General features: G+C 43.2%; 1 protein-coding gene across 1 annotated transcript in view; it reads right to left on the bottom strand.

Annotated features, from left to right (window-relative positions):
- The window catches only part of DAPK1 (death-associated protein kinase 1), a 177,290-nt gene extending 166,128 nt beyond the window's left edge, over positions 1-11,162 (bottom strand). Inside the window, exon 1 of the mRNA XM_008588607.1 lies at positions 10,991-11,162. Coding sequence (XP_008586829.1) covers positions 10,991-11,052 — 62 coding nt within the window. The 5' untranslated portion in view covers positions 11,053-11,162. The remainder of the gene's footprint in view (positions 1-10,990) is intronic.
- Positions 11,163-27,510: the final 16,348 nt, after the last annotated feature.

The following is a 27,510-nucleotide window of genomic DNA, read 5'->3' as shown; positions in this document are numbered from 1 at the left end:
AGACATGGCTTAGCAGTCTGGGAATCCATCTGTTGCCTCTGCCATTTTTAACACACAACCCAAGACCAATGGTCTTTCTGAACCTCGGTTTTCTCATCTGTAAAGTGTGTATTATAATACCTCCCTCCAGCTACTGGTCTGGTGTGTGTTCCTAGGAAATCTTAGTTTCTTTGTCTCCTTCCTCCGTGTCTGATTTCCAGTTTCCTCCAGGGAGTATGTGGGTAGAGACACACTTACAGACTCACTCCTGTACCCGCCTGCTTACATGTTCATGTCCCCCACAAGAATCTGAACGAATGAGTGATTTCTTTGCCTGAACTCCAAAAAACCATTTTTCCATGCTTTATCTCACATCTTAATTAGGCTTTCTATTATTGTTGGTCGTATAAGAGTCCATATACCCTTCCTGATTAGAAGCTTGTTGAGATGAAGGGTCCTGCCACTACCACAGCAAGCACCACAGTATTCAGATGGTCAAGCAGCCCTCGAGGAGTGAATGAACAGTAGATAAATATTATGATTCAAATGATGATTCTGTTTAACAGTCATTTATGTTGCCTTTTACTAGATTTGTATTTTCACTCCTTGGTATTTTATCTGGACTCACCTTATAGACCCAATATTCAGGCATTTTCCTTTGCAAATGTGTGAGAGTTTGTTTTATAAACGAAAGATGTCAACCCAACGAGCACAAAGAATAAGGAAGAATCTTTTAAAGCAGCCGCTCGTTCAGCAGCCGTGTTCCTTGAACAAACCAGACCCCACTCCAGGAGAACAAGGACGGCCACTCCAACGTGCAAGTGGGCATTACCCACTGCAGCTGGCAGAGCCTTGCCATTGAGTAAATCCTAACAATTCAGCCTTTCAGCCACCAACCTAATAGGCTTTTCTTGGCACGGACAATTCTGACTTGGCAAAACACTCATTTTCACATCTTAAATCAGTATGTGACAGAAATGAATGGAGCCTCGGGGTCTTACATTCTGAGTGAGCTCATCTTGGTCAGGAACGCAGGTGCCTACGCTCATTTGAGACTCTTTTCTACATAATGATCCATAACAAAAATCAACTCTTTGTTTTCCTAATCAGATTTCTAGTGTCTTATTTGGCTGCTTAAGCCAGTTTTTAATTCTAAAAGCAAGCTAGAAGAATGAAATCTACCTTGCAGGAACTTAAGCACGATGTATTAAAACGTGAATTTACGTGCTGACATGGTCTCAGGTTCCCAGTAATGCCAGGACGGCTATCTCCCAAAGCATTTCTGAGCAATTCTCTACTGAATAGCTAATTCCTCCTGGCTCGGGTGTAGCTTTCAGTTGTCCTTGCTTCCTTGAATGCGTCTCTTCCCATCTCAATAGATCCTCCTTAACATGAAGCATCTCCCTCCTGTTTCCCATGGTGTCTGGGTGGCATCCCTTTGAGCTCTGCTTCTAGCAGCCCACTTTCAATCACACAGCTAAATTCCCAGTTAATATGTTTCTTGACAACTCTAAGAATAATCCAGCACACTATCAGGTGGATTCGCTAAGGGAGCCTAGCACATAAACTGAGTCTTGGGTCAGAGGTAGGACCCGGGAATATAGACGCAGAAGCATGTTATACAGTCTCTCTCTGTCTCGTTAAACAGCCACCAGTTCTCCAGCACTGACCATGTGCCTGAAACTGAGCCAGGCACTTTACACATATCACGTACATCCTCACGACAACTTTAGGAGGTAGGCAGGATGATTATCCCCATTTCATAGATAAGAAAACTGAGTCTCACAGAAGTCAAGTGACTTTCCCAGGGTAACAGCTAGTGTGTTCTGCAGTGAGGGACTGGGTCCAAAGCCCTGAGCCACTATTCTAATTTGTGGATATGTACCCTTATAAGGGCATGTACCAAATGAACAAGGCCTACCATACACTTAGCTTAATCCCAGCCAAACACGAGACACAAAAAGCCATGTTCTCTACCCTCAGAAATCTCCCAATCCATAGGGGAGCCAAGAATCATATGCATAAGCCAAATGTCAAAGAATACAGGTTGGCCGGTCACCTAATGCAGACTGATAAGGGACAGGAGACATCAGAAAGGGAGCCTTCCTGGTGGAGCAGCCGTGGTCATTCTCTGCAGAAGCTGCAGGGCAAAACCAGTACAGTCATTTCGTATTTGTATTTGCTTCTTATTCTTCAGGTTATAACTCTCTCTGATGTAGAAAACTTTAAAAAATTATCTGCATTAAAGAGAATGTAGTTCCTGAAGATGAGGCCTACAAAGGACAGCCCATATTAATTAGTAATATTCTTAAAACAGGATAAAGTCATTCAATGTCCGAATCATATTTACCAAAACCGAGGGACTTCACGCTTCTCCACGGCCACCAGGCTTACAGTCCCCTGGGCAGCACTGTATCTGCCAAGCATTCTTATCTCTTTGCACCAAAGGAGGGTGGGGTGGAAAGCACAGACAGATAAAATTTCATCCTGGAAAATTTTCCGCTTGTGCTAACTCACTTCCTCTCTGAAACAACTGACTCAGATGCCTGAAGCTCCACGTGAGATGGAATAAATGAGGGAGCTTGGAGCAGACCCTTATCAGCTCTAGTGGGAGATGCAAACTCTCCCACCTATTCCACCTACGTGCAATGATGTCGTCGGTGAGAAAGCCAGGGGCAGCGGCTTCAGCCACCAGGCCTGGCCTTGGGCATGCTGGTGCCGCTGCATTTCTGGAAGACAGAGGAGAGGAATCAACAGGAGAAAGGGGCTCCTCCACAGGCTGCAGAGAGGAAGCCAATGAAACCGTGATTCTCTGAAGTCAGAGGAGCTCCTGAGAACAAAATCGGGGGAAGTTTCTGGCACTGCAAACTGCAGTTCCCATGCTGATTGGAGAGTCTCTGAGTGGTGCAGATAACATTTTAGAAAAACATCTCTCTATATTCCCATGCCAGGTGCACAGCAGAAACTCCTTGCAGGCTCTGCTTTCAATTATACTGATTTATAGACCAAATTTTTAAGGCAGCAAATAACTTTTTAGAGCTTTTTGGCTTACCAAATATCTAAGGACAGCATCTCCAACGTCAGCAGCAATCTGTTAAAAGTCATTCACAGGAGACATATACCTACAGTACCTAAAGCTTTGCTTTTGTAAAGTGAAACAGCTTGTAACTCCCAGTCTATTAAATATTACACTCAAAAGGTCGCAGGCTTTCATCATTTCCCAGAGACACACATTTCTGCTGCTTACCCACAAACCACAGATGGCAAAAAAACTAAGCCTTTCACAAAGGAGGCGAAATTATATTTTAAAAAACTTCTCAAAGGAGGGCAAAAATATCAGAACTGAATAGACACTCATCACTAACCTCTTTTCCCTTTTGTCCCAAAGTATCCCTCTGCCTCTCCTTGTGTCACCTAAGTCATTACCTACCTTCCCGCACATGCAGCCAGGTTGTAGGCAGATACATAGACAGGCAGCTCAGAGGAAAGAAAATCCAGTCCTTTTCATCACAAGACAAAAGACAGGCACTGATTACTTTATACTTCATTTTCAACTGGAAAATTCTACACTGTAGGCCAGGCATGGGGGACTGTGATAAGGTCTCGAAACTTCTGGCAATCTTTTTAAGATAAAAAGAAAAGGTTTACAAAGTAGAAAGCAATGAACCATAGACAGAACAATGGAAATTAGTTCATTCTTGTAGGTGCAAATTAGTAATATCAACTGTACTTAAAATATTTAAAAACCAGTTCCCTTCATCACATATACCCAAAAATAATCAGGCAGATTTGACAGAAAATAAAATGTCCCAAAAGAGAGTCCATACTCAGAGCCAAATGTCCCAGCCCCAAACCATCAAGCTTATGAATACAGCACCGTCAATATAAACTTTTCACACACCAGAGATCAGCAGTTTACAAGCATTCATTGGTTCAAACATTACGCTCTTCATCCAAAACTGAACGTGTTCATTAAGTACAAAAAAATCAAAGTTCCCCCAAACTCCTTCCTCTCTTGACGCCTCTGAATATACATTAGGTTATTGAATAACATTTCTCAAGCTCACGAGTAAACTGTCAACAGGTAGGATATAAGGAAAAAGCCCCATGATCATTTCTCAGAGGTAAACAGCATCATACTTAAATGACCACAGTGAGATCCGTAAGCCCCACTAGCTCTCAATGTCCCCTAAAAAAGCCTGAAGTGACTAACGTGTCAGTGTGCCCCACACCTGTCAGGTACCTCCTGAGATTACTTACCACCACACGACTACTTTGTTTTGTTCTGGAGTGGGATATTTTTCCTCTGTAAAAGCCTTTCTAGCACATTAAACCTACAGCTGAGATACAACTACAGTTTTTGTTTTCCTTAGGAGAGACTAACTAGTCACAGAGAGTTATTTCAAACCCGTGTTAGTTAGATGATGTAGAAAATCCGAATGCCAACATTTTTTCTCCACCCTCTCTGAACTGCACATTTAATGGAACTCATTTAGATAAATAAATGAAAGAAAGAAAGATACAACAATCACAATAATACGTTGAACTTTCAAAAGGAGAGAACAGAACTGAGGTTACACAGGTGGGAAAAGGGGAAGGAAAGGGGTAAAGGAGGAATTGATAAAGGGCCACAAAAATCTGTTATACTGTATCAAGTTGAATATACTAATTATCCTGTTTTGAGTATCACATATTGCAAACAGGTAATGATATTCAACTCTGTATCCTACAGATATATACAATCAATTATGTTTCAATAAAAAAAATAACTTCAGTGAAAAAAATTCATTTAGATTGTTAACAAAGCGATACACCAGATTTATTATAAACACTATACTTCCATATTATCTTCTTCAAGGCTGAGAAATGATGCATTCCATTTTGATAAATTACCTCAACAACCTTAAGCAAAACAATTAAATATCACCTCCCACATAAAATCCGAAGCAATCACACTCCAGTTCTAGGCTAGCCAGACTAGTGCCACTTACTGAAACAGGAGACTGTTGGTCAAGCAGGAGGGAGGCCCACGGGGCAGAGGCCAGACTCTTACACGTTACATTGCTCAAAAGTTAAATAACAATCAAAGTGTTCTGTGAATTTTCTAAACAGCTAAACTATTAACTCTGAGACTTGGGTAAAACTACGCCCCACACTAACCCCACTGATAACTGCAGGGCTCAAACCATCTGGAAAAGGAAGGTTCCAGTGCGTCGTCCAGGCCTGTAGGGTTCTGAGCTGCCTTTGGCTGGCTTCACATGAAAGCCTGCAGTGACGTGGTCATTATCTGCTCATCACCATCCTCTCCAAAGCACGTGCCGAAACGGACTGGCATGGAACGGCTGCCCACGTCGCCTCTCTTAACTACCAACTGCATTTGGCTTTCAAAAAAAGGGAAATTAACAAACCCTAAGGAGTGCAGATCATGGAACAGGCCTGGCCCAGGTTCTGGGTCTGTCTCTTGCCACCTACTAACCAGCTGCCTCAAAAGCCATCTGACCTGTGTAAACACCACCTGGACAAAGCACAAAGGGAGGCCGAGCGGATCACTCAGGCTTCCTCCAGGTCCGGGTGCCTGAGGTCTCTGGGTTGCTGCTCTTCACAAGGAAGCCACTCCCCTCCTGTCAGGGGGCAGCTTCCTTTGTCTCATGATCGGAAGTCAATTTCTACTAACATCATGTTTTATTTCACTTGTACATGACGCTTGGTTAGGTGAGGTGCACACAGCAGTAGACTAGAATTAAAGTTCCTAACACATTTCCCTGCCGAGTCAGGCAACACCACCTTGCCCTTGTCAGTCACGGGGCTTAGACCCTGTCTCCCCCAGCCCCCTCACCATCTCAGCAGGTATGTGGCAGCAAGCCTTGGTGCCTCCCACCTACTCCACCCACTCACCCTCCTAACCCGACCCTACCTGGAAGGAACTGGCGGCCTGTGCCTCAAAGGGGTTACAACTTTGCTGGAAGACAAGAGGACAAACTGGAAGACAGTGTCGCCTCCCCTGCTATAACGCCTGTATACAATGACCGGAGTTAATCTGAGCACCCCTGTCTGTAAATTTAAGCTGTGTATTTCAGGGCTTTGCAAGGGCATGCCAGTGTTACATGGCCTTCAGGTTCCTAAATGGCCGGGTGAGACCCAAGCCTGGGTAAAAGGGCATGGGGGCCCACTAAGTCAGCTGCAGTATTCTCTGGCTTTCCCATTAATAAAAACCTCCACCACGATCATTCCTGGCCCTCTTGAATCTAAATGATGTCTGCCCAGGAAGTCCCAAACAACCAAGCATCCAAGCATACTTGCATTTGCTACCACCACCACCAGGTGCCCCCTTCACATTCTGGAAGACTATCATTAGACCTCCCTAAAACGTACAGGTTTTTAAAATCACTAACCATCACCTCTAATATATGAGTATGTATTTGAATTTTATCTCTCTTAAAGCTTTGCAGCCTTTCCTACCAGAGGAAACATCTGAGGGCATTCCAAGTCAGAAATGTGAAGAGAAAAATCACATTCAGCACAGTCCTCCAAGAATGATCTCCCTAGACAACCCATCTGTGGCCTGTGAGTCCCACCTCCAAAGAGAAAACATGCCAGAAAGTCTCTCCCTCTAGCCACACAGGATTGTCAGCATCCTCAGTACTAACTCCCGCGATCCACAGCAAATCAGTTGACAGATGTTCTTAGACTATCGGGACTTATGGCAATTTCTTACTTCAATGAAAATGCCTGTGGATTTTATGTCCAAAGGGGAATGTTTTAAATTTAAATTATTAGCTTCCAATGACCATCCAAACCAATGTAAAATATTTAATGCTCTACCTCACTTGTTCTGTGTAAAACTGATCTCGTGCTTGGAAACTCTGGCTGCCGTGCTCTTTATGTGCAGGCAGAGAACGCCAACGCCAACGCAGAGCTTTATTTGTATGAGCTGCTGACTTTACGTCCTCAGTGCTCATCTCCACCAGGCTCACCATTCATTGAGGACCTAATGTTTACATTTTTTCAAGGTGCTTTACATATAATGACCCATTCAGCCAATCTGCATATGTTTACTGAGCAGCTACTAAGTGTCAAGCATCTAATTAGGTATTAGAAATAAGAAACGATGAGCAAGTCCAACGTTGGTCATGGCCCTGTGGGGAAAGCAGATAACCAAATAAGCAATTACTAGGCAATGTGGTAAACACTGTGATGGGGAAAAGGAAAATAAGTTATTAAAAATGACATATCAGGCAGTGTCAGATGTTTAGAGCTACTGTTCAATTCTCACAACACCCTCCAAAGGTAGGTGTCTTTCCACTTTCCAAATGAGTGTACTGAGTCTATTCCACACCGCACACTGCCACTCTAACAGCATCAGCATCTGCACCATCATTTGCATCTTAAATCCACATTCTGGTTTCAATATTGCACCAGCCGATCTGCATTAGCTCTATCAGGCATTGGTCAAACATTTGCCCAGTATTCTACAGCACAATGCACACCCCGGGGAGAAAGGGCCACAGCTACACCCAACCACAGAGCACACCCCGAAGGAAGTTGCAAGCTAACTACAAGCAGCAACACGAGGCTAAGAATAGTATAAAACAGGGATGGAACATGTCACTGGGCAATCTGTGGTCATGGACCAGCGGAGTTTCTCAGACAAGATTTGAAAGGATTTATTAAGGAAGTGGAACTCAGGTCTTAAGATCATGTAAGGTCACATAGTGGAATAGTAAATAAGGTCAGTCCTCAGGAAAGCAGTGTACAGGGAGGTGCCGCGGAGGCTCACAGGTTAAGCTGAACCACGCCCAAGGGTGTAACCAGAGCCTGATGGTGGTGTGAGCCAGCCTGCAGCTGCCGGAGGTGCCAACTGATAAGAGATACTGGGTCATCCTGGGGCATTAAAACAACCCAGTGTAACAGCAGATGGAGAAAACCACATGTATAAGAACTCCTCTCAGAGACAACCGCATGTGACAGAAGCAGATCTTTGACCCTAGGAAGGTTCTTCCTAGGGTCAAAATCGAAGATCACCAGTCTTATAAAGATGACAGTCCCATTTACTTGCAGGAACTTGTTTCTGCTTTGAGGCCAGAGATGCATTATTCAGAATCATAGTGGAGAGGCCAGATGCTGTCAGCAACAGGTCTCCCCCATGACCCTTTCCCCACAGGACGTCCCGTCCCGAAGTTGGTAAACAGATACTTCAAGAATATTAAGGTGCAGGTCAAGTTGTCAGCTTGCCTGGAACACCCACACGTCTTGGCCAGTCCTACAGGTAATATCTATATTTGTTTAACTCTTTACTGCTGATAAAATACTTTTACATGTGTTGGTTTACTCGATTTTCACAACAGCCCAGAAATAAGCACTAGGCCTCTCATTTTATAGATGAAGATCCTGAGGGTCAGAGTGGGTAAGTGACCTGTCCAAGACTATAAACCTAGTAAAGCTGCAGAACTGGGTTTGGGGCCAGGATATCTGTCCAGTGGTCCCTCTGTGATAAAAGTTCTCGACAGTTGACTGAGAGCTTTTACAGGGGTCTTAGGCAATTATACACACAGACACACACACACACATACATTCCTAAAAGTAAAACAATAACAACACTTTATTCTACTTTAAAAACCCATCTCCACACCTCTAGCTGTGGACTTTGTCTCAGTACATTTATAAGGCAAGCGAGAAGCTATTATTTACATAACTGCTAAAGACATGTGGGTAAGTCTTAAATCCTAGACGTTGGTCTGCTTACAACTCACTGCTTAGAAGCTTATAACTAACTGCTTAGAACAGTCCTACATTTGTGCCAAATATCTGCCCATTTCCATTTCTGTCACTAAACTCCTGCCTCTACTCTCAGTGACACATGACACCATATAAGCAGCATCTTTCCTACACATCCATCTTACATCAGGACTTGTTTTGGGGAACTGGCTTTATTTCTAAGACAGATACAAAAATCACAGGATTTGAAAAACCTTCAAAAAAATCAACCATTTGCCCCATTTTTTTTTTTTTTTTTTTTTAAAGATGACTGGAAAGGGGATCTTACCCCTTGACTTGGTGTTGTCAGCACCACGCTCAGCCAGTGAGCGAACCGGCCATCCCTATGTGGGATCCGAACCCGGGGCCTTGGTGTTATCAGCACCGCACTCTCCCGAGTGAGCCACGGGCCGGCCCTTTTTGCCCCATTTTTTGGGCAAAAACAATAGCAGCTATACGAGATAGATGGGTATGTATATTTTATTTTAAAAAAATCCTAACTCCCAGTTTTTCACAGCACTTCTTTCAAATTCCTAGGTCACATAAATTATTTAACAAACAATTTGTCAATTAGTCTTGCACAGTGGGAAGAAAGTTATACACAGAAATGTAGACAGAGCCAAAATCAAAGCGAGATGCTAGTGACAAATGAGCAATCCACCTCCCTTGTCATCACGCCCACGAGGTACGATCACAAACTCCCCTCGCCAGCCACAGGGAGGCCTTGTGTTGTCTTTCTCATAAAACGTGATTCTACCCAAAGACCCTAATGAAAATAAGGTCAATAGGGTTAATCCATAAGACACTCATCTCACCTAATTTTAACCTATCTCCTTAAAACAGAATTTATATAATCGGACCATAGTACACAAATAGAACTGAAATATATTTTTTCCCATTTTTTATAGTCCCAAAGGAAAACTCCATATACCACTCATCTTGCTGAAAACCGCAGGAATAAAGTGATTTAATTCCACTTAAACCAAATATTTCAACCACACACTCAAACCTTAATCTTAAACATACCCATGAAATGTGATTTTTCAAGAGCTTTTCTCCTTATTGACTCACTGAATCTCCAATATTTAACATGCTCCTCCTAAGAACAGGCTCCCACCGTGCTTTGAGTGAATGCTGTTGGCTCGGTTGCTTAGAGCCAGGTGTTACAACACCACGGTCAGGTGTTCGGATCCCTGTACTGGCCAGCCGCCAAAACCAAACCAAAACAAAACTCTGTTACAGCAACTTTATAAACATTCTGCACTATCATTTGAGGTCTTAAAAAATTCTAGTTAAGCTCAGCTTTCACAATTCTCATTATAATCTAGGATGTGGGTGTTTCTGAATTTCCTTTTCATGAGAAAGTAAGCTTTATGTCAGGACATTAGGTATGTATGGAGAAATACATATTTCAATACACATATAAGTAAACACAGACTTTTTTTGTTTGCTTAAAGATCCTTTTGCCTACTTCCCTCATAATTCAATTACACCACAAATTCCATAAACCAAATTTTAAATTTAGATATGAAAATTGGGTTTTCTGCTAAAATAGACCAGAGCTCAACACTGTGGGATGCCCAGAGGAAACAGAGATCAGCCCTTAGATGCTCCAAAGAAATCATTCTTTGTTTACCCAGAAACTGAAAGATTTTACACCAAAGAATCACAGCTCCTATAAGCAATGGAAGTATGCTCTGGATCCAGACAGCCATATTAGACCCTGGTTGATTTGTTAAAAACTTAACATTGTAAATGAAACCAAAGCAACCACCAACACCAAGTGAGTAATTAAATTCCTGGCTGGAAGAAGTTTTAAAATCCAAGCCCCACATCAACATCTGACAGGTCTCCACTTACCACCTACCAATACTTGCTTATGTTACACTGAAAATTTAGAAAGAAGGAAAGTAGTATTAAGATTTTAAAAGCCTATTAATTAATCTGGACTCTGTTTAAACCACACATAAGAGCTAATTCCAGCTGCTATGACAATCTTAGCATCTGCCTCCTTGTCTCAGAGCGGCGGAAGGTGACATGAGTTAGTGTCGTGTGTGGACAACTAAACCTGCACTTGTCCAGGGGTCCTGATCAATACACTCCGCATCCTAATCTAGCGCCGAACAGCTGCTCTTTTCCACCCCCGGCCCTCCTGGGTAAGTAATTCTTTTCTCCATAATGTGCGCATCTACTACCCCTGCCCCCGGGTTGCGCGTTCCCACGACCCAACCGTGTGCGCGTCCGGCACCCCCTGTACCTGCCCAGTTCCTCGCCGGTGTCATAGTAATCATCCACGTTTTCCTGCCTGAACACGGTCATGATAAACTGTCACGCCTCACCGAAGCCCAGGGCACTTCGGCTCCACTTCCCAGACCATCACCACCGCTCCTGCGCCTCCGTGGGCCCCTCATGCATCGGTCTCCAGTCCTTTAAAAAACAAAAAACAAAAAAAACCCTAGTAATAATAATAATAAAAAAAAGACAACCCCAAATGAAGGCGACCTCTCGAGGGCTAAGACCCGCTCGCCGGAGACCAAGTCCTCGGAGCTGTTCGTCCCGGGGGTGTGGAGGGCCCTTTGTGAAACCCGGGCCGAGGACGCCCCCAGCCCCGCAGCGTCCGCGTGCGCGGGGGTCCGGACGGCACCGCACCCCAAGGTCCGCGCCCCCGAAATGCAGGGTGGTCTGCACCGGTTGGAACCGGCCCCGGAAGTGACTGGCCTCCCCGCCTCCCTCTTCTCTGCACACACGCCCACCCAGCTCCCCACCTCCGGGGGCGCCACGGAAGGATGAAGCCACACACCCGCGCTCCACCGCGCACGCCCGCGCTCCACCGCACACACCCGCACACGCCCGCGCTCCACCGCACACGTCCGTGCCCCAGCGCATGCCCGTGCTCACCCGCGCTCCACCGCACACGTCCACGCTTGCCCGCGCTCCACTGTGCACGCCCACACGCACCCGCGTTCACCCGCACACGCCCACCCGCCCCACACCCACGCCGGCCGCCCCGCCTGGGCCGCGTCGCCAAGCCGACCCCTCCGGCCGACTTCTCCCGCGAATGTGTGCGGGGCGCTGTGCGTATGTCAGGCACGGGGCGCGGCACGGGGAAATCACCCAGAAAACAGAACAGGGTTCTAAGAATCAGTACATTCTGATGGAAAGTGCAAAATACAATTAAATAAGGAATAAATATATAGAAGTGTGAAATAGTAAGAATGAAAAATGTTTCGTGGATATATTGGTTACATGTTCAAATGATAGTATTTTGTACATATTTGGTGAAATAAAATATATTAAAATTAATTTCACCTGTTTCTTTTCCCTTTTTTAACGGGGCCACTAGAAAATATAACAGGGCCTCTGTGCTTGCATTGTATTTCTGAGGACTGTGCTCTTCCACACAGAGACCCCACAGCCACTGGAGACCCCTTATCCATTTTCTCTACTTTCCACTCCATGCTCCCAACAAGCCTTTGGGTGGGGGACACAGAAAGGACGGTTCTAGAAACTTCTGGGGAACCCCAAACAGAGAAAAGCTCCTAAGTGGAAATCTATGTTATGGCCTAGAATAACAAAACTGATATGTAGACCTGCTGAGATTTTAGATCCACACCATTGCTCAAATCCCCAGGTTTTTTAAAAAATGGCATAGTTCAAACTCTCTGGTTCAATGGAAAATTTCAACTGTGGAGGTTTTGGCCTCTAGGAAAAAAAACAAAACAAAAAAGAATGCTCCTCGGGCCTCCTACTCTTAAAGAATATTTCATTTAGTGGCACACAGGAAGAGCAGAGATTATGATCATGGAATCTGGGAAGACTCCAAATTGGGAGGTGATATTAACTTAAGCGGGGGATAGAGAATTAATACAAAAGGATCTTGAGAGGTGAGAAATACAGTCAAAAATAACAAACAACAAAAAAATGATTCATCTGGGAAAAAATGCAGATGAATGCATCTGTTGGGGGGTAATTAAAAACACAGATATTTGGAAGAAATTTGGAAAATGCTTATGGATGACTGCTTCATGAGTAATATTTTTTCCTGCAAAATAAATGTAAGTATGTATTCCAAGGCCATTAAAAGAATTGAATCTATTTGGGGACTGGTACATCTCTCACTTACGCTATTAGACAGCACTGATCACAGGAGATTTTCTGGGGCAGTGAAAAAGAGCATGGAATTTGGAGTTATAAAATTGGATTTAGTATTGGTGGAACCGTTTAACAGCTGAATGACCTTGGATGAGTCACTTACCCCTGAGCATCATGTCTGCATAAAGGCAGGCATTTTAGAGAAAGAAAATGTGGTAGTTTAAAAATATGTCTGCAAATTCTTTGACACACCTCTAATCAAGAGGTGGAATCTAACTCCCCTCTCCACGAATTTGTGCTGATCCTAGTTGCTTGCTTCTAAGAAAATGTGGTGATAAGGACACAATGCCACTTCTTTCCAAAGTTAGGTAGTAAGTCTTTAGAGCTTCCTCCTCTCTCTCTCTTTCTCCCCACTCACTCTAGGGCCTTCAGCTGCCATGCTTACCCGGGCACTGTCATGCTGAGATATGTGACAGACCCCCAAAAGAAAGGGAAATGCCCAAGGAAGCCAGCTGTGCAGCCCTACCCCCAGTCCCAGCAATAGACTAACTTGTAAGAAAGTTAGAAGAATTAAGAAAACTTAACTCTTAACGCTGATCAGGTTCCAGGCAGACTAAATAATTCTCTTGCTTAACCTTTAAATAACTCTGTAAATTAGTTGCTATTTCCACTTTCGACTTAACCTTTTTAGTTTCAGTTTTATCACCTGCCAAATGGAAACAATAACAGACTCTCGCATATTCCCCAGTGTTGATAGGAGAATCTAAAGCGATAATGCATGGAACAGGATTTTGTACATTGTAAAATGCATCAGAATGCTGGATATGCTATTTTCCATCATGACTCCAAGGAACATATCTGAAACAGATGACAACGATACAAGAATCTTCAAATTATGAGATTCAAGCTGGAAAGGACATCCATAAAAATAATTGATTATGATACGGGCTATGGGTTGTAATAATCATAGTGGCAGCATTTAAAACAAACCCAAGTGCAGATTTTAGAACAGCATGCTATAGCTGTGTTAGTGGGAGTAGAATAACTGTTGCCATAAAACCCAACAAATCTCAGAGGTTTAACATGTTAAAGATTTATTTCTTGCTCTCAGAATACAGGTTTTCAGACAGTGGGGAAAGGGCTTAGCTCGGCATAGTTATTCAGGGACCCAGGCTTCTGCCATCTGATAGATCCATGGTCCCCCAGTGCGAGTTTCCCAGTTGATCCTTTTCATCTGATGAAAAGGCTGATGAGAGAAGAGAGAACACAGGAAGGATTACACTGGAGGTTCATGTAGGGGGTCAGGTTTGAAAGGTAACACTCAGCCATTTTTTGGCAAGATGTTCTTTCTTGCCAAGAACATCTTGGTTTGGCAAGATCAATCAAAGTGGACCACATTAACTCAATTCACCTTTAGGTTTCTTTTTAATAGCATGGATTTAGTTTTATCAAGGACTAATACTTTTTAAAGACCCCACGTAGAATGTTTCTGCACCTGTGGTTTCACTGTTAAAGAAATTGTCCATTATGCAGCTGAGTGCCTCTTATGGAGGCAGTCACATGACTGGTTTCAATTCTACCCAGCACTGAGCGCTAAGAGGACCCATCTCTTCTAACCAAATGATGTTTCCTTTTATCAGACAATGACAATTACAGAGCTCATTGTGTTCCCCATTTTGCCCTGGACTCCAGAGAGCATGCAGCAAGCTTAGAAGCACAGCCCTCCAAGTAATGCCCACTTTACCATATTCTCGGATTCGATCCACAGGCATTTCACATCTAGTATACGTTAGACACTAGGGATGCAAATATGAAAGAAACGTTCTCTGTCCTCGGGTAATCAGTCCGATGAGGGAGACCGAGGAACAAGCAGGTATGCGACTGTGCTAGATACAGTCCATCTGTCCTTCTACAGCCACTCTCCATCCTTCTCCACCCTTACAGGATGGGAGGCGGTGCACTGAGATTATTTTTACTCGTTCCCTGTCCTCTGACTGCTGGTCAGTTTGGCCAGTGGGGAACCCTGGCATGAGGTCAAGGTGAAGGGAGGAGAGCAAGGCCAGGAGAGTTATTCCCCTGCTTTCCTCCCTGCAAGGTTGCCTCAGTCACAGTCAAATGAAGGCCACTGCTCCTCACCAGCTAAGCTCTTCTGCACGGCTTCCTCTTTCTTGGTGACCACTCCCTCTCCTTACCTCTCTCAGCCAGCTGCACTGTCACTAACCTGGGTCCCTGCCCCATCCTTATGGCTCCCTGCACCTGTCCCACACCTCCTGGAGTCACCCTAATTACAGCGTGCTGTCTCTTTCCTCTGGGACCCTGCTTGACAGCATAATGAGAGAGAAATCTCAGGTGACTATGGAAACGTGCGGGGAGGGCACATAATTCAGATCAGGACCAGGGATGGAGGTGAGGAAGGAGGTGAGGCTGGGGTTTTAGGGGATAGGGACTGACATCTAGGGAAAAATTTGAAAGAAAATTAAGAGTAGCTAGAATAAAATGATGGACGATGGGCTGATGGGCTGGTAGGGGTGGGAGAGGAGGGAATCTAGACCGAGGAAAACAGCCAGGGTAAAATCCTGGAGGTGAGAAGATAATGGCTCATTCAGGCATCTGTCAGTAGTGAGAGCTCAGGCAGTGAATGGCAAGAGATAAGAGAGGAGAGAAGGGTCTTTTCCATCACGCCCAGAGCTCAGATAGGAGAGGAAAGGTAAACCCAGGCAGAACGTGAGGGTCCCTGTCCGTTATGCTCAGCATTTGGGTCGTCCCTCCAAAGACTCTTTGATGCCCTGGGTAAATTTAGCACATCCTTGGAGATGATGGGTAGAGGAAAATAATTAGATGCTTAAGGAGGTAGAAATCACAGGACATGGGACCTTGGTACCTGAGGAAAAAGAAAAAGCCAGGGTGCCACTCAAAGTTTTGGTTGAGTGACTAGGTAGATATTGCTGTCATGTAGGCTGGAATACAGCTGGACACTTTGAGGAGAGAAGATGAGGTCAGTTTTAGAGATATGAAGATTGAGGTGCCCATGGGGCATCCAGATGGTGTCCAGGTGGAGATGGTACCTGTGAGACAGGGGTAGGTAAGCCTGGTGTGTACACCAGGGGAGCCACAGGTGTGGGAGTGGACGAGGTCACCTATGGACAGGATGCAGGACTAAAAAGAGGACTAGAGGCAGAACCCTTGGAAACAGCATCATATCAACCCAGGCAAGCACAGAGCGGCAAGAAAGCCCAGCCAGTAGCTATAGTTTGCCAATTAACCTGATGAGCAGCTCAGGGTGGTGTTTGTTTCTTGGGCAGAAAACAGGTGGGGTCAGAATGGGCATCAGCAGTAGATGATGCATCAAGACTTCGTGAATAGCAACTGTCTCACATGCCTCCTGTATACACTGCATAGTGTACCATGAATATTTGCTGTCTTCTTAGTCTAATAGGTTTCTGACATCCTGATCTACATTTAACACATCTTGTGAGTTTCATCTATCCCCTTTATTTTCTTGCTTTCTGTAGCAGAATTGAATATTCACAAACAAAACAGTACATTACACAGCCCCCACTGAGCTGTGAGTGATTTGCAGCAACTCTGAGACCCCTTCTCCAGGAAGTGCTCCAGCCTCTCAGCCTTTCTGTAGTGCGTGGTTCTAATGACGAGGGGCCCCACACTACCTGCCTGGCCCCTGAACTGGGAGTTTGCGACCCCATGGCATGGATTGTGTCTGTTCTCTACCCTTCCTTCCATCCGAATTAGTGTCTTTCCAATTTTCATTTATTGTACTCTGTGACACCGGAAAACAAGCAGAACATAAATAAACACAAATCACTGGCCAGTGCCTGAAAGACCTGATGAGATTATAAACATGTAGGGTTACAGGTTTACTTTTGCCCTTAGCCTAATTTCTTTTATGCCTGTCCTAATTTCTTTCAGGTTCTGACACTATCTGAAGCAAAAGATGGGTAACACTTAACAGCACTTATAAAACTCAAGGCCAGAATGTCAGTCAGGCTTTTAACTAGAATGTGCATGCAGCTGCCTGCTAGCATATGCTTGACTCATTCTGCTACTGTGTGCAAATTTAGTGAATGTAGTTAAACTTATTTTCTATAACTTCTAGTGTTTTTTTCCCTGCTGGTAACTTATGAATCTCTTTAAAACCATCAGACTTAACACCATTGATTTCTATTTATTTTCTTTTTAGCAAAAATTGTGGTAAAATGTTTTAGTCATCATCAAAATTCACCTTGTTGGGGTGGACAGGTATCAAATGTTACAGAAGATTCAATGTCAATGAAAGCCTCCAGGTTTCTTGGCATGGTCTCATGAAATAAAAGCTCCATTACTGCAGCCAATGAAATGATTTACAGCCTTATTCATAGTACTTTGGTAAGATTTACAGAGACATTGCTTTTAAAAAAGACAAATTGCCACAAATTTTTCCAAAAGCGTCTGTCAGTTTGAAGATTTGCAAATAGAGCAATAATCTTTGACTCATTCAATGCTGTATTCTCATACCAACAACTCTAAATTTACACACCTATAAAATTGGTGTCTTCTGCTTATATAGACTTAATAAGTACAAACATACTCTTTTTTAAAAACTATATAAAAATAATTGATGCAATTTAATTTGTTTTCTGCCATTTTCTCTTACTTTTTAAGAAATTTTGTGGTGCAAATTTCTGAGGATATATCCCTCAAGAACACTATACTGGGATTATAACATCTCAGGAATCCTGACCCACTTCTAATAGTTTAATGCCCATTCATTCACTTATTTATTTACTGAGTGTTGGGACTGCTGGTGAATAAGAGAGACCCAGGGACTTATGATATAGAAGTAGTCACATTTTGTGTTTCTTTAGAATCCTCTTAAAGGATCTAGCAGAGTTTTCTTAAATTTCCTGCTTAAGTTTTCTAGAATAAATCTTCCCTATGGAACTCTCCAACTACAACCAATAAAAGTAGTCCCTAACCAAGGTCAGGAGAAAAGATTCAGGGGCTGAAAATGCATTTCCCACCCCTCTGCCCACTCTATGCCCCTCTCTCCAATCTCTCTCGCCCTCTCAAGGCTTGAAAAACAGGCCCACCCCGCTCTAGCCAAACTTTCTGCACAGGTGATTGTTCAAATATTAACCACATAGATTCTTTCATCTATTTAAAAATTACATCTTAAATGTCTTAAATATATATTTAAAAAATATTTCTTGTCTTTGGAGTAATTTGGTTAGAACCCACATTATAAGCTTTTAAAATACTTTAGGCTGCTTGAGCGTTGGAAGTCTGTGTTTCGTCTTTTAGAACGCCTCAGTGTCTGCCACCGCACCACGGGCAGCGGGCACGTCTCATTGGCAGCTCCTGGGAATATCAGGTCCTGCGGCCTTTTTTATTTTTATGTATTTAATCTTAATGTGATGATTTTACATTCCAACATGCCACAAATTGTTTGGGGGGTGGGGAGAGAGAAAGAGAGAGAGAGAGAGAGAGTGTGTGTGTGTGTGTGTGTATGTGTGTGTGTGTGTGTGTGTAGATATGCTACATGGCTGGAAACTGGAAACATTTTGTGGACCTAACAGCAGAATGGTTATTGCCGACCTGACTCACTCCGCTGTCTGCTTTCTTTCGCTCAGGACACAGTCTGTGAGATGGATTCCATATTGGTCCTCTATCAGGAATTTGCTACTTCTTATTGCTGAGTAGTACTTTATGGTATGAATATGTCACAATTTTTATCCATTCACCTGTTGATGGACATTTGGCTTGTTTCCAGTCTAGGGCTACTGTGAATAAATATACTATGAACATTCTTGTACCAAAAAAGAAAGAAAAAGAAAGAAAAAAATACCTTAAAGAGCTAGCAAGCATCAAACTAGGCACATGGTGGCACACAGTGAGTATTTTCTCCTGGATTAATTACCTTTTAGTGTAATTAATTAACCACTATAATTTCCTGATGCACAAGCAATCTTTGCATTTAATTAAAATGAATTTCAGGAAACTCGAGCGTTATGCAGTTCACGGTGAAACAGAAAGCTTTCCATTGAAGACTTCAGTAACGGGAGGTTGTACTCCTCACCAAGGATTTGGCGTTACATAAATCATGGCAGTAAACAAAAATGTATCATAAAAGCAAAGCTCAGCAACTGTAACCTTCATAAAAACACAACACAGCAAAATCATGCTCCAAGCCTAATAAAAGGGGAATAAATGCACTGTACACATCCACCACAGAACTTTATTATGATAGATATGTGCGTATATGTGAGTACAACAAAAAGTATGTACAAATGTCTAATTAAAAAATAATAAGAACCCTTCCATGAACTTTTTGAAGTACCCTCATATATGTGAATAGTATCATATAAAATGCAACTTTATGGTATTATAAATTCCAGTTAAAATAGTATGCTGAATAAAATAAACATTAATTAAACTGTCAATAACAATTGTGCTGTCTTAGAGTTTGGAAGGGCATTTGAGGAATAATTGGCATGAGCTGTGATTCCAGTATCTGTCCAAGAAAGTTTGAGCTGCTTCCCCTTTCTCTCTTAGAAAATTCCCTAAAGCAGCAAGAGGCTTCAAATTCATGAGCGCCGCTCCAATGGGTGGTAAGAGGTCCCAACGTATGTCAGCTGACATCAGTAGTTGCTGCACAGAGAAGTATTTTTTGAGGATCTCAAATTTCACCCAAAATACCTCCCCTTTACTGTTGCATCCTCAATTTATTTAGTTTATTAATAAATATTAAAAGTTCCCAGAAAAGACAATAACTTTTTCCAGGTCATTGGAAAACCCTGAACTTATAAACATGTTATGTATTTTTCATAGAGTTGCCCAGCGAGGCATATAAGAAAATCGACTCTGACAAAAACCACACAATGGAGGCTGAAAGGTGTTTTGAATCCAGCAGTACAGTAAACCAGAAACCCAAAAACCTTCTAGCTGTGCAATACTAGAAATACTAATAGCATATAACAAGTATTTTTTAAATGTACATCTGCACTGGAAAGAAAGTAAGGAACAGACAACCAAACATGACAGTACTGGGGTTAGGGCTGGGTTGGGTTTTTAATACCCAAATGGGACAGGAGATAAGACTTTTGGCACTTTTGGGTAAGACAGAGACTCTCCAAGAGACAAAAGCTTCAGTCAGAGGTAGAAAGGATAAAAATCCACCCACGTACACAAACTGATGACAAAAAGCTGATTTGCCATAAAATGTGTGAGAATTATTAAAACTGAAGTATCATGCTTGGTCCTGAATCATCTAAGTCTAGGTGAACTTCTCCGGAGGGACCTGCCCTCCCCCACACCAGGGAGGATAACCAGGCCGCACTGACAATGAGCTCACAAACAAAAACTGCAAAACTCCTGAGAAACCAGTGCACCATAATTAGTTATCAGCAGATTTAATAAGTAACAGACAGTTTCTCTCCCAAGAACTTCAGATAACAGGACAACTGAATAGAGACTATAAAATAAGAATGTTTAAAATGATTAAAGATATAAAGGAAGGAATCAAATGTAAAAATGATAAAAGAACAAAAATTAAAATAGAGTTGTTAGGCAACTGTCAGGCAGTATGGTATGCAGGAATTTAATCCAAAAAGAGTTGACAAGTGGGAGCTGTGATATGTTTGACTGAATTGGATTTTTCTTCATACACTGCTTTTAGCCATGATTCCTTTTAACGTCTGTTATTTCAAAGTAAGCCTGGGTGTGAGTGCTCCCGCCAGACCGAGGAAGAACAGACATGTGGTTAGGAAAGTGGACCAGACGTCCCTGTGGATCTGGTTACTGATTGCAGATTCTCATTGGGACCATCTCTATGCAATTGAACAATTCTACGTGTTAAAAGCCATAAAACATTTTTCTTTCCTCACATATTTAAAATTTTACTTATACTTGGCCACATTTGAGTAGGTTAGCCATTAGGCTCTTACTTTCTTCCTTCAAGAGCAGTTGTGACATTGTTTCAGCCTGCTCATCTGTCTTTCTGAGGGTTTCAGGATATGATAAGGAAGTTTATAACCTAGAACTTTGTAGAACAAGCTCGAACTGGAGTTGAGAAGATGGGTTCTACTGCCTGCTGTGTCACCATCTCTGCCGGGGCCCTTGTACAAATGGCCCAGTAGCTCTTGATACCAATTTTTCCTTTTCTTTTTTTTTAAACAAAGCTTTGTACCAAACAGGTAATGTAAGTAGGTAAAACGGCAAACAAATTATGTGCATGAACCAGATTCCACTGGGATGTAATGCCCACCTGACTGGGTTACTGTTTCTTTAATAGGCTTTATTTTTAGGGCAGTGTTAGGTTCACAGCAATACTGAGGGGAAGGTACAGAGGTTTCCTGTATAACTCTTGTCCCCACACGTGCATAGTTTCCCCAGTATCAATATCCTCCACCAGAATGGTACCTCTGTTACAATTAATGAAACTACATTGACACGGCATCACCCAGAGTTCATAGTTTACATCAGAGTTCACACCTGCTATGTGCATTCCATGAACTTGAACAAATTTATAATTTATAGCCATTATCATAGTACCATACAGAGAAGTTTCACTGCCCTAAAAATCCTCTGTGCTCTGCCTGTGCATTCCTTCCTTTTCCTTAACCCCCCACAAACACTGGTCTTGTTACAGTCTTTGTAGTTTTGACTTTTGCAGAATGTCATATAGTTGGAATCACAGAGTATGCAGCCTTTTCAGACTGGCTTCCTTTACTTAGTAATATGCATTCAAGTTTCCTTCATGTCTTTTCTTGGCTTGATAATTTACTTCTTTTTCTTTTTTTAGCACTAGATAATATTTCATTGCCTGGATATATCATAGTTTATCCATTCACCTAGTGAAGGACGTCTTGGTTGCTTCCAAGTTTGGGCAATTATAAATAAAGCTTCTGTAAACACCCATGTGCAGGCTTTTGTGTGGACGTACATTTTCAATTCCTTTGGATAAATACCAAGGAACGTGACTGCTGGTTCATATGGTAGGAATATGTTTACTTTTGTCTTCCAAAGTGGCTGTACCGTTTTGCATTCCCACCATCAATGAATGAGAATTCCTGTTGCTCCACATCCTTGCCAGCATTTGGTGCTGTCAGTGTTTTGGATTTTGGCGATTCTAATAGGTGTGTAGTGGTATCTTGTAGTTGTTTTAATTTGCATTTACCTGATAACATGCGATATGGAGCATGTTTTCATATGCTATTTGCCATTTTCTTTGGCGAGCTGTCTGCTAAGGTCTTTGACCCATTTTTAAATTGGGTTGCTTGTTTTCTTATTGTTGTGAATCACTATTTCCTACACTGTGTTCCACAGAGTTCAGTGCCTGGACGTGCTAACAGGAGTGTTCTATGAGAAAACATGCATTCCACAGTCAGATAAGCTTGGGGAATTCTAAAATAAAAAGAGCTAAACAGTTTTTTGGGTTTTTTTGTTTTTGTTTGTTTTTCAGCACAACTTCCCAGACCTTTAGCAGGATAACGTGCAGGGTGGTGCCAGGTCTCACTCACGTGTTGGTCACTATTCTCACCCAGGAGTAAGAGAACAACTAGGAACACTAGATATTTGCAAACTACTTTTTACACCTTTCAGCCCCATTGTTCTGTATATAACCACATGAATACACTTTTATTTATGAGCTATTTCTAAGATAATTTAGGCAGATATAAATACAGATTACGTCACTATCGAAATTATGACTGTACATACTCGAGTATTTCCAAATTTGGAAACTTTCTCTTAATAATGTTATCCACCCCTTAGGTCTGGCTCATGTCTTGTTTCTCCGTGAAACTTTTCCTAATATTTGTGGTTTACATTGATCTCTCTTCTGTAAACTGCTTTGACCCTTTAATTTTTTCTATGTAATTTACCCCCTAAATGTATATTCCTTTCAATAACCTTTATTGTTCCATGTTTGATTATCTCATCTCCCAAAATAGATCATTTGTTTCTTCAGGAATGTGCCTTGTATTAACTTCTAAGTCTCCCACTGCTTAGCAGAGTGTCTTGTACTCAGGAGGTTTTTAAATAAAACTGTCAAATAATTGTTTCTTTAACAGACATTTCCTTCCTTCCTTCTAATGCTGGAGGAGAGGGTCTGGGGAGGCCCGATAGCCGGCCTCAACCCAACCTGTCCTCTTACCAGGTTCTTGACTCTGCCACAGGAAAGAATCCAAGAGCAGGGTCATGGTAGAAAGTGAGAACAGGTTTAATGTAATGAATAAGAGACAGATTTCACAGAAAGAGTGCAGCCTAGCTCCAGAGGCCAAGCAGGACCTGCACCAGGTTTAATACAAAAGTAAGAAATACCCATTTAAAGTCTAGTATAGAGTGCAGGCTGGCTCAAGAGAGTGAGCAGCCACTTGCCAAAAGTAAGTTTGACACAAAAGAAAGCACACGCACTTTAGCTGGCCAAGTGCAGGCTGGGCCTAGGAGAGTGAGCAAGAACCCCACCTCCTACTGGGATTCCGCTTTTATAGTTTGGTTATCTATACATATTCATGCTGTCTAATGAATATTCAATCAAGGGAGTGGTTCCCAGTTATGTAACATAGTCTTGCACATGCTCAGTTGGTCTCTCTCTTTTTTTTTTTTTGTCCTTTTTTTTTTTGAGACCGGCCACACCGCACTCAGCCAGTGAGCGCTATGAGCGAACCGGTCATTCCTATATAGGATCTGAACCCGCGGCGGGAGCGTTGCTGCGCTCCCAGCGCCGCACTCTCCAGAGTGTGCCATGGGCTCGGCCCTCAGTTGGTCTCTTTGAAGTGCATGTTCATTTGTCAAATTCTATCACATGCACTGGACATATTCAAGAATATTCTGTGCTCATTGGCACCTCTAGTGGAAGACCATTCAAAGGATAAATTCCACTTTACTGAGCATGCTTGGCTGTTAGGGCTGTATACCCCCTTTCTACTGAGCACACCCAGCCACTTGATTTGCATGTCAGCCCCCTGAGGTCTCAATTTCCCAGTGCTGGTGCCAAAAATAGGTCCAACAAGCAACAGTACCTCTTCTCTAGCGAGCGCCTAGTAGAGAGGCATGAAACCTTGGAGAGTGGCTTGAAACCCAGAGGTGTGTCCTGAAATCCAAACCCAAACAGGGAAACTGAGCACCTCCTGTCTCCCTTCCTTCTTTCCTTCTTTCAATCCATCTTTAGCTCTGGATAATGAAAGCATAACAGTTGTATCTATTTTCAGAGTGGATCACAGCAGTGCTGAATTAGATCAATTGGCTTCTAAAACTCACTGCAAGCTAAGAACATATATGTGTAGGTGTTCATAAAGGGGCAAACTTTGTGGCACCTTTAAATTATGCATCATGCAACCTCTCCTTTGACCATAAGTTGTACACCTGCCAAGAAGCAGTGAAAAATTCATTTAATGATGACTAAATGCTTTGTGTTTTAACAGTGGAATAAACCATTTTAAAATATGATTGCAACAAGACAGACTTATAAGCAGCATTGCAAAAGTTTAATGCATCCTGTCCTGCCTTTGGAGTGTCTTGTATGTTACATAGGATTAGTCACTCAAATATCTCACTATTCTGATTATAATGCAGAGGCACCCAAATATTGCTAAAATTTGTCATCAGGGAAACCCAGGCCTCTCAATCTTCTAGCTAGCAAGAACTGTGAGTTCTGTACAAATGGGTAACCTAGAAACAGGAGTAACCAAAATACCTGAATTGACATGATTCACATGATTGGGGAAAATGTAATACATGCTTTTTTTTTTTTTTTTACCAGGGACAATCACTTTTAAAAGGAATTTCAAAATGTGCTAAAAATTATTGACTTGTGCACTTCAAACAAGTGGATTTCAATAAATCTTTTTTATAAAAAAGATTTGCATAATTTTCTTCAGCATGATATTGAAAGTGCTCTTAAAATTCTTGAAGGAGAGTACACACTGCTGCAGTGTGATAGAACACAAGATCGTATATTCAGTTGATTCATAAGCATTCTTCTTAAAATCTCCCAGGGACGGCTGAGTTGTCAGAGAAACTACAGAATTAATACCCTCCTCAACTACAGTTGTGACTACAATAGTTTTGTTTAAAATAATTGTTCACAGTTTTGTGTTGAAGGACAATGTCTGGTGTAATGACATGCAAGATACATTTTTTAACCACTTTATTGAGGTGTGATTGACACGTAAAAATCTCTCCATATTTAATGTATGTATCTCAATGAGTTTGGGCTTAAGTATACACCATTGCCAAGATCAAGGCCATAAACAGAGCAAGATACTTTTTTTTTTTTGTCTTTTTTTGTCTTTTTCCGTGTCCGGCAATGGATCGCAACCCTCAGTGTTGCCCCCGTACCGGACCGGGGACTGGCAACGGGATTGCAACCCTCGGTGTTGCTCCCGCGCCTCGCTCAGCCAGTGAGCAGGAACCGGTCTGTATGTGGGATCCGAACCCTCGGGCGGGAGCACCGCCACGCTTCCCAAGTGGCACACTTATCCAGTGCGCCACCGGGCCGGCCCAAGATACTTTTTTTATAAAAGCTTTTCATCTTCTCGTTTAAAACAAGATGTGTTTATCCTGGAGCAAGGCCATTAATTAAGTACCTGAAAATAGACAGCAAGATTCCACTTTGCAAGGACATTCCTCAATGGTTATAAACATGCAGTACCAGAATAAAACATTTGTTAATTGGCATTGAAGGGTTATGTTTTGCCTATTAAGATAATAGGATGTGACCTCAGAGAATTACTTATGAGCAGCAAGCAATGGAAGTTTCACATCAGTCCCTTAGCTCTTGTGCATGTGATTTTTTTTTTTCCCTTTTTGTCTTTTTTCGTGACCGGCAACAGATCGCAACCCTCAGTGTCACGCCCGTACCAGACCGGTACCAGCAACGGGATCGCAACCCTTGGTGTTGCGCCTGCACCTCGCTCAGCCAGTGAGCGGCCGGTCTGTACATGTGATCCAAACCCTCGGCGGGAGCGCCGCCACACTCCCAAGCAGCACACTGTAGCAGTGCGCCACCGGGCTGGCCCGTGCATGTGATTTTTAACATCCATTCCCTGCAAGGCATTCACACCTGTGTTCATAGCAATGGGGTTGTGACCAGTCCCTTGATTTTAACAGGCAATCCTATAAGACTTACACTCACACTTTGGTCCCACGACAAGAAAACATGATTACCTGGGTAGATATCAAGTTTCTTTTCTAACATCACCTCTTGCAGTGTCATGTTTTATTAAGTTACAAATGCTGAAGTCTTATCTTTCCCTATTTTATGTTTTCTCACACAGAACATTTAAAAAATCATACCTGTAGATGAATATGATAAATTTGTATAACATGCTGCTATCAGAGGGCACCTTTCTTTCTCTCTTCCTCTCTCTGGCCTCTGGAGCCGCAAGCAACATGGCACCCAACGAGGCACTCACACCAGTGTTCACAGCAGTGGGGTTGTGAGCTGCCCCTTAATTTTAACAGGCGATCCTGTAAGAGTTACGTTTACACTTTGAGTTGCACAAAATGCTTATTTCAGGCTGGCCCGGTGGCGCACTGCTACAGTGTGCCTCTTGGGAGCGTGGCGGCGCTCCCGCTGAGGGTTCGGATCCCACATACAGACCGGTTCCTGCTCACTGGCTGAGCGAGGTGCGGGCGCAACACCGAGGGTTGCGATCCCGTTGCCGGACACGAAAAAAGACAAAAAGGAAAAAAAAAAAACAAAAAAACGCTTATTTCAATCTAACAGGAGGATGCCAGGGGAGACCTACTCAGGGCTGTCCCAAGGGTTGTCCCTAGTCACACAGAGCTGTGTCTGGGTTGATTCGACACTAAATGCCTTGTCATTGTCTAAGTGAAGACATGACCTCGCCCCCTTCACGGTTTGAGTGATTCTCCAAAAAAACGCTGGTCATTTAACACTGTGAGTGAGGGGACAGAAGGAGGAGAAGACAGGGCCACCCGAGGCATCTGGGACGGTCACTTGGCTAAGACCCTCCTACGCGAAGGTGCCCTCTTGCTCGTGGCTCCAGAGGCCAGAGAGAGGAGAGAGAGAAAGGCGCCCTGTGATAGCAGCATGTTACACGAATTTATCATATTCATCTACAGCTATTATTTTCATATATAAACATTCTGGGGCAGAACTAGAAAAATGGGATTATGCATACACAGAGTTTCAGAAAATGTAAAACATCCTGCATATGCAAAGTATGAATTGCTTACCTTCCCACCTCTGCTATCTTTCTCCTGCCTTCTCCACGTCCTGAAAGCTAATGAAACTGGGGCTTGCCCCCGCCACATTGTCACCACGGCGCCCCAGCTCCGGCTGGCTGCACCTCCTCACCCCCCTGTTGGTGACCTTGCCCACTTCCCCAGCAGCCCTCCACCCAGCCACACTCCCCAGACTGCAAAGCCATGGCCCAGACAGTCCTGCTGGGCTTCCGGGGGCCTCTGTGTGCTTCCTGATTATCAGGGTGGCCTAGGAGAGCAGCAGGGCACAGCCCCACATTGCACCCCCAGGGTCCCACAGCCCCTGCCTTGGCTCCCGCTCTGTCTGGGTTGAACCTGTGACAGGCCAGAGCTCAAGTTTAGTTCACGTTCTGCTGTGGAGCACAGATGCCTCTTCAGGCTCTGTCACCTCCTGCTTTGGGGATGGGGGTCTTGCTCTGACCCCTGTCTTGGGATGGCAGCCGTGACACCCTGGCCTAC

Source organism: Galeopterus variegatus, unplaced genomic scaffold (assembly GCF_000696425.1).
Source record: "Galeopterus variegatus unplaced genomic scaffold, G_variegatus-3.0.2 Scaffold130, whole genome shotgun sequence".
Classification (NCBI taxonomy): Eukaryota; Metazoa; Chordata; class Mammalia; order Dermoptera; family Cynocephalidae; genus Galeopterus; species Galeopterus variegatus.
This window is presented reverse-complemented; position numbering and strand designations above follow the sequence as displayed.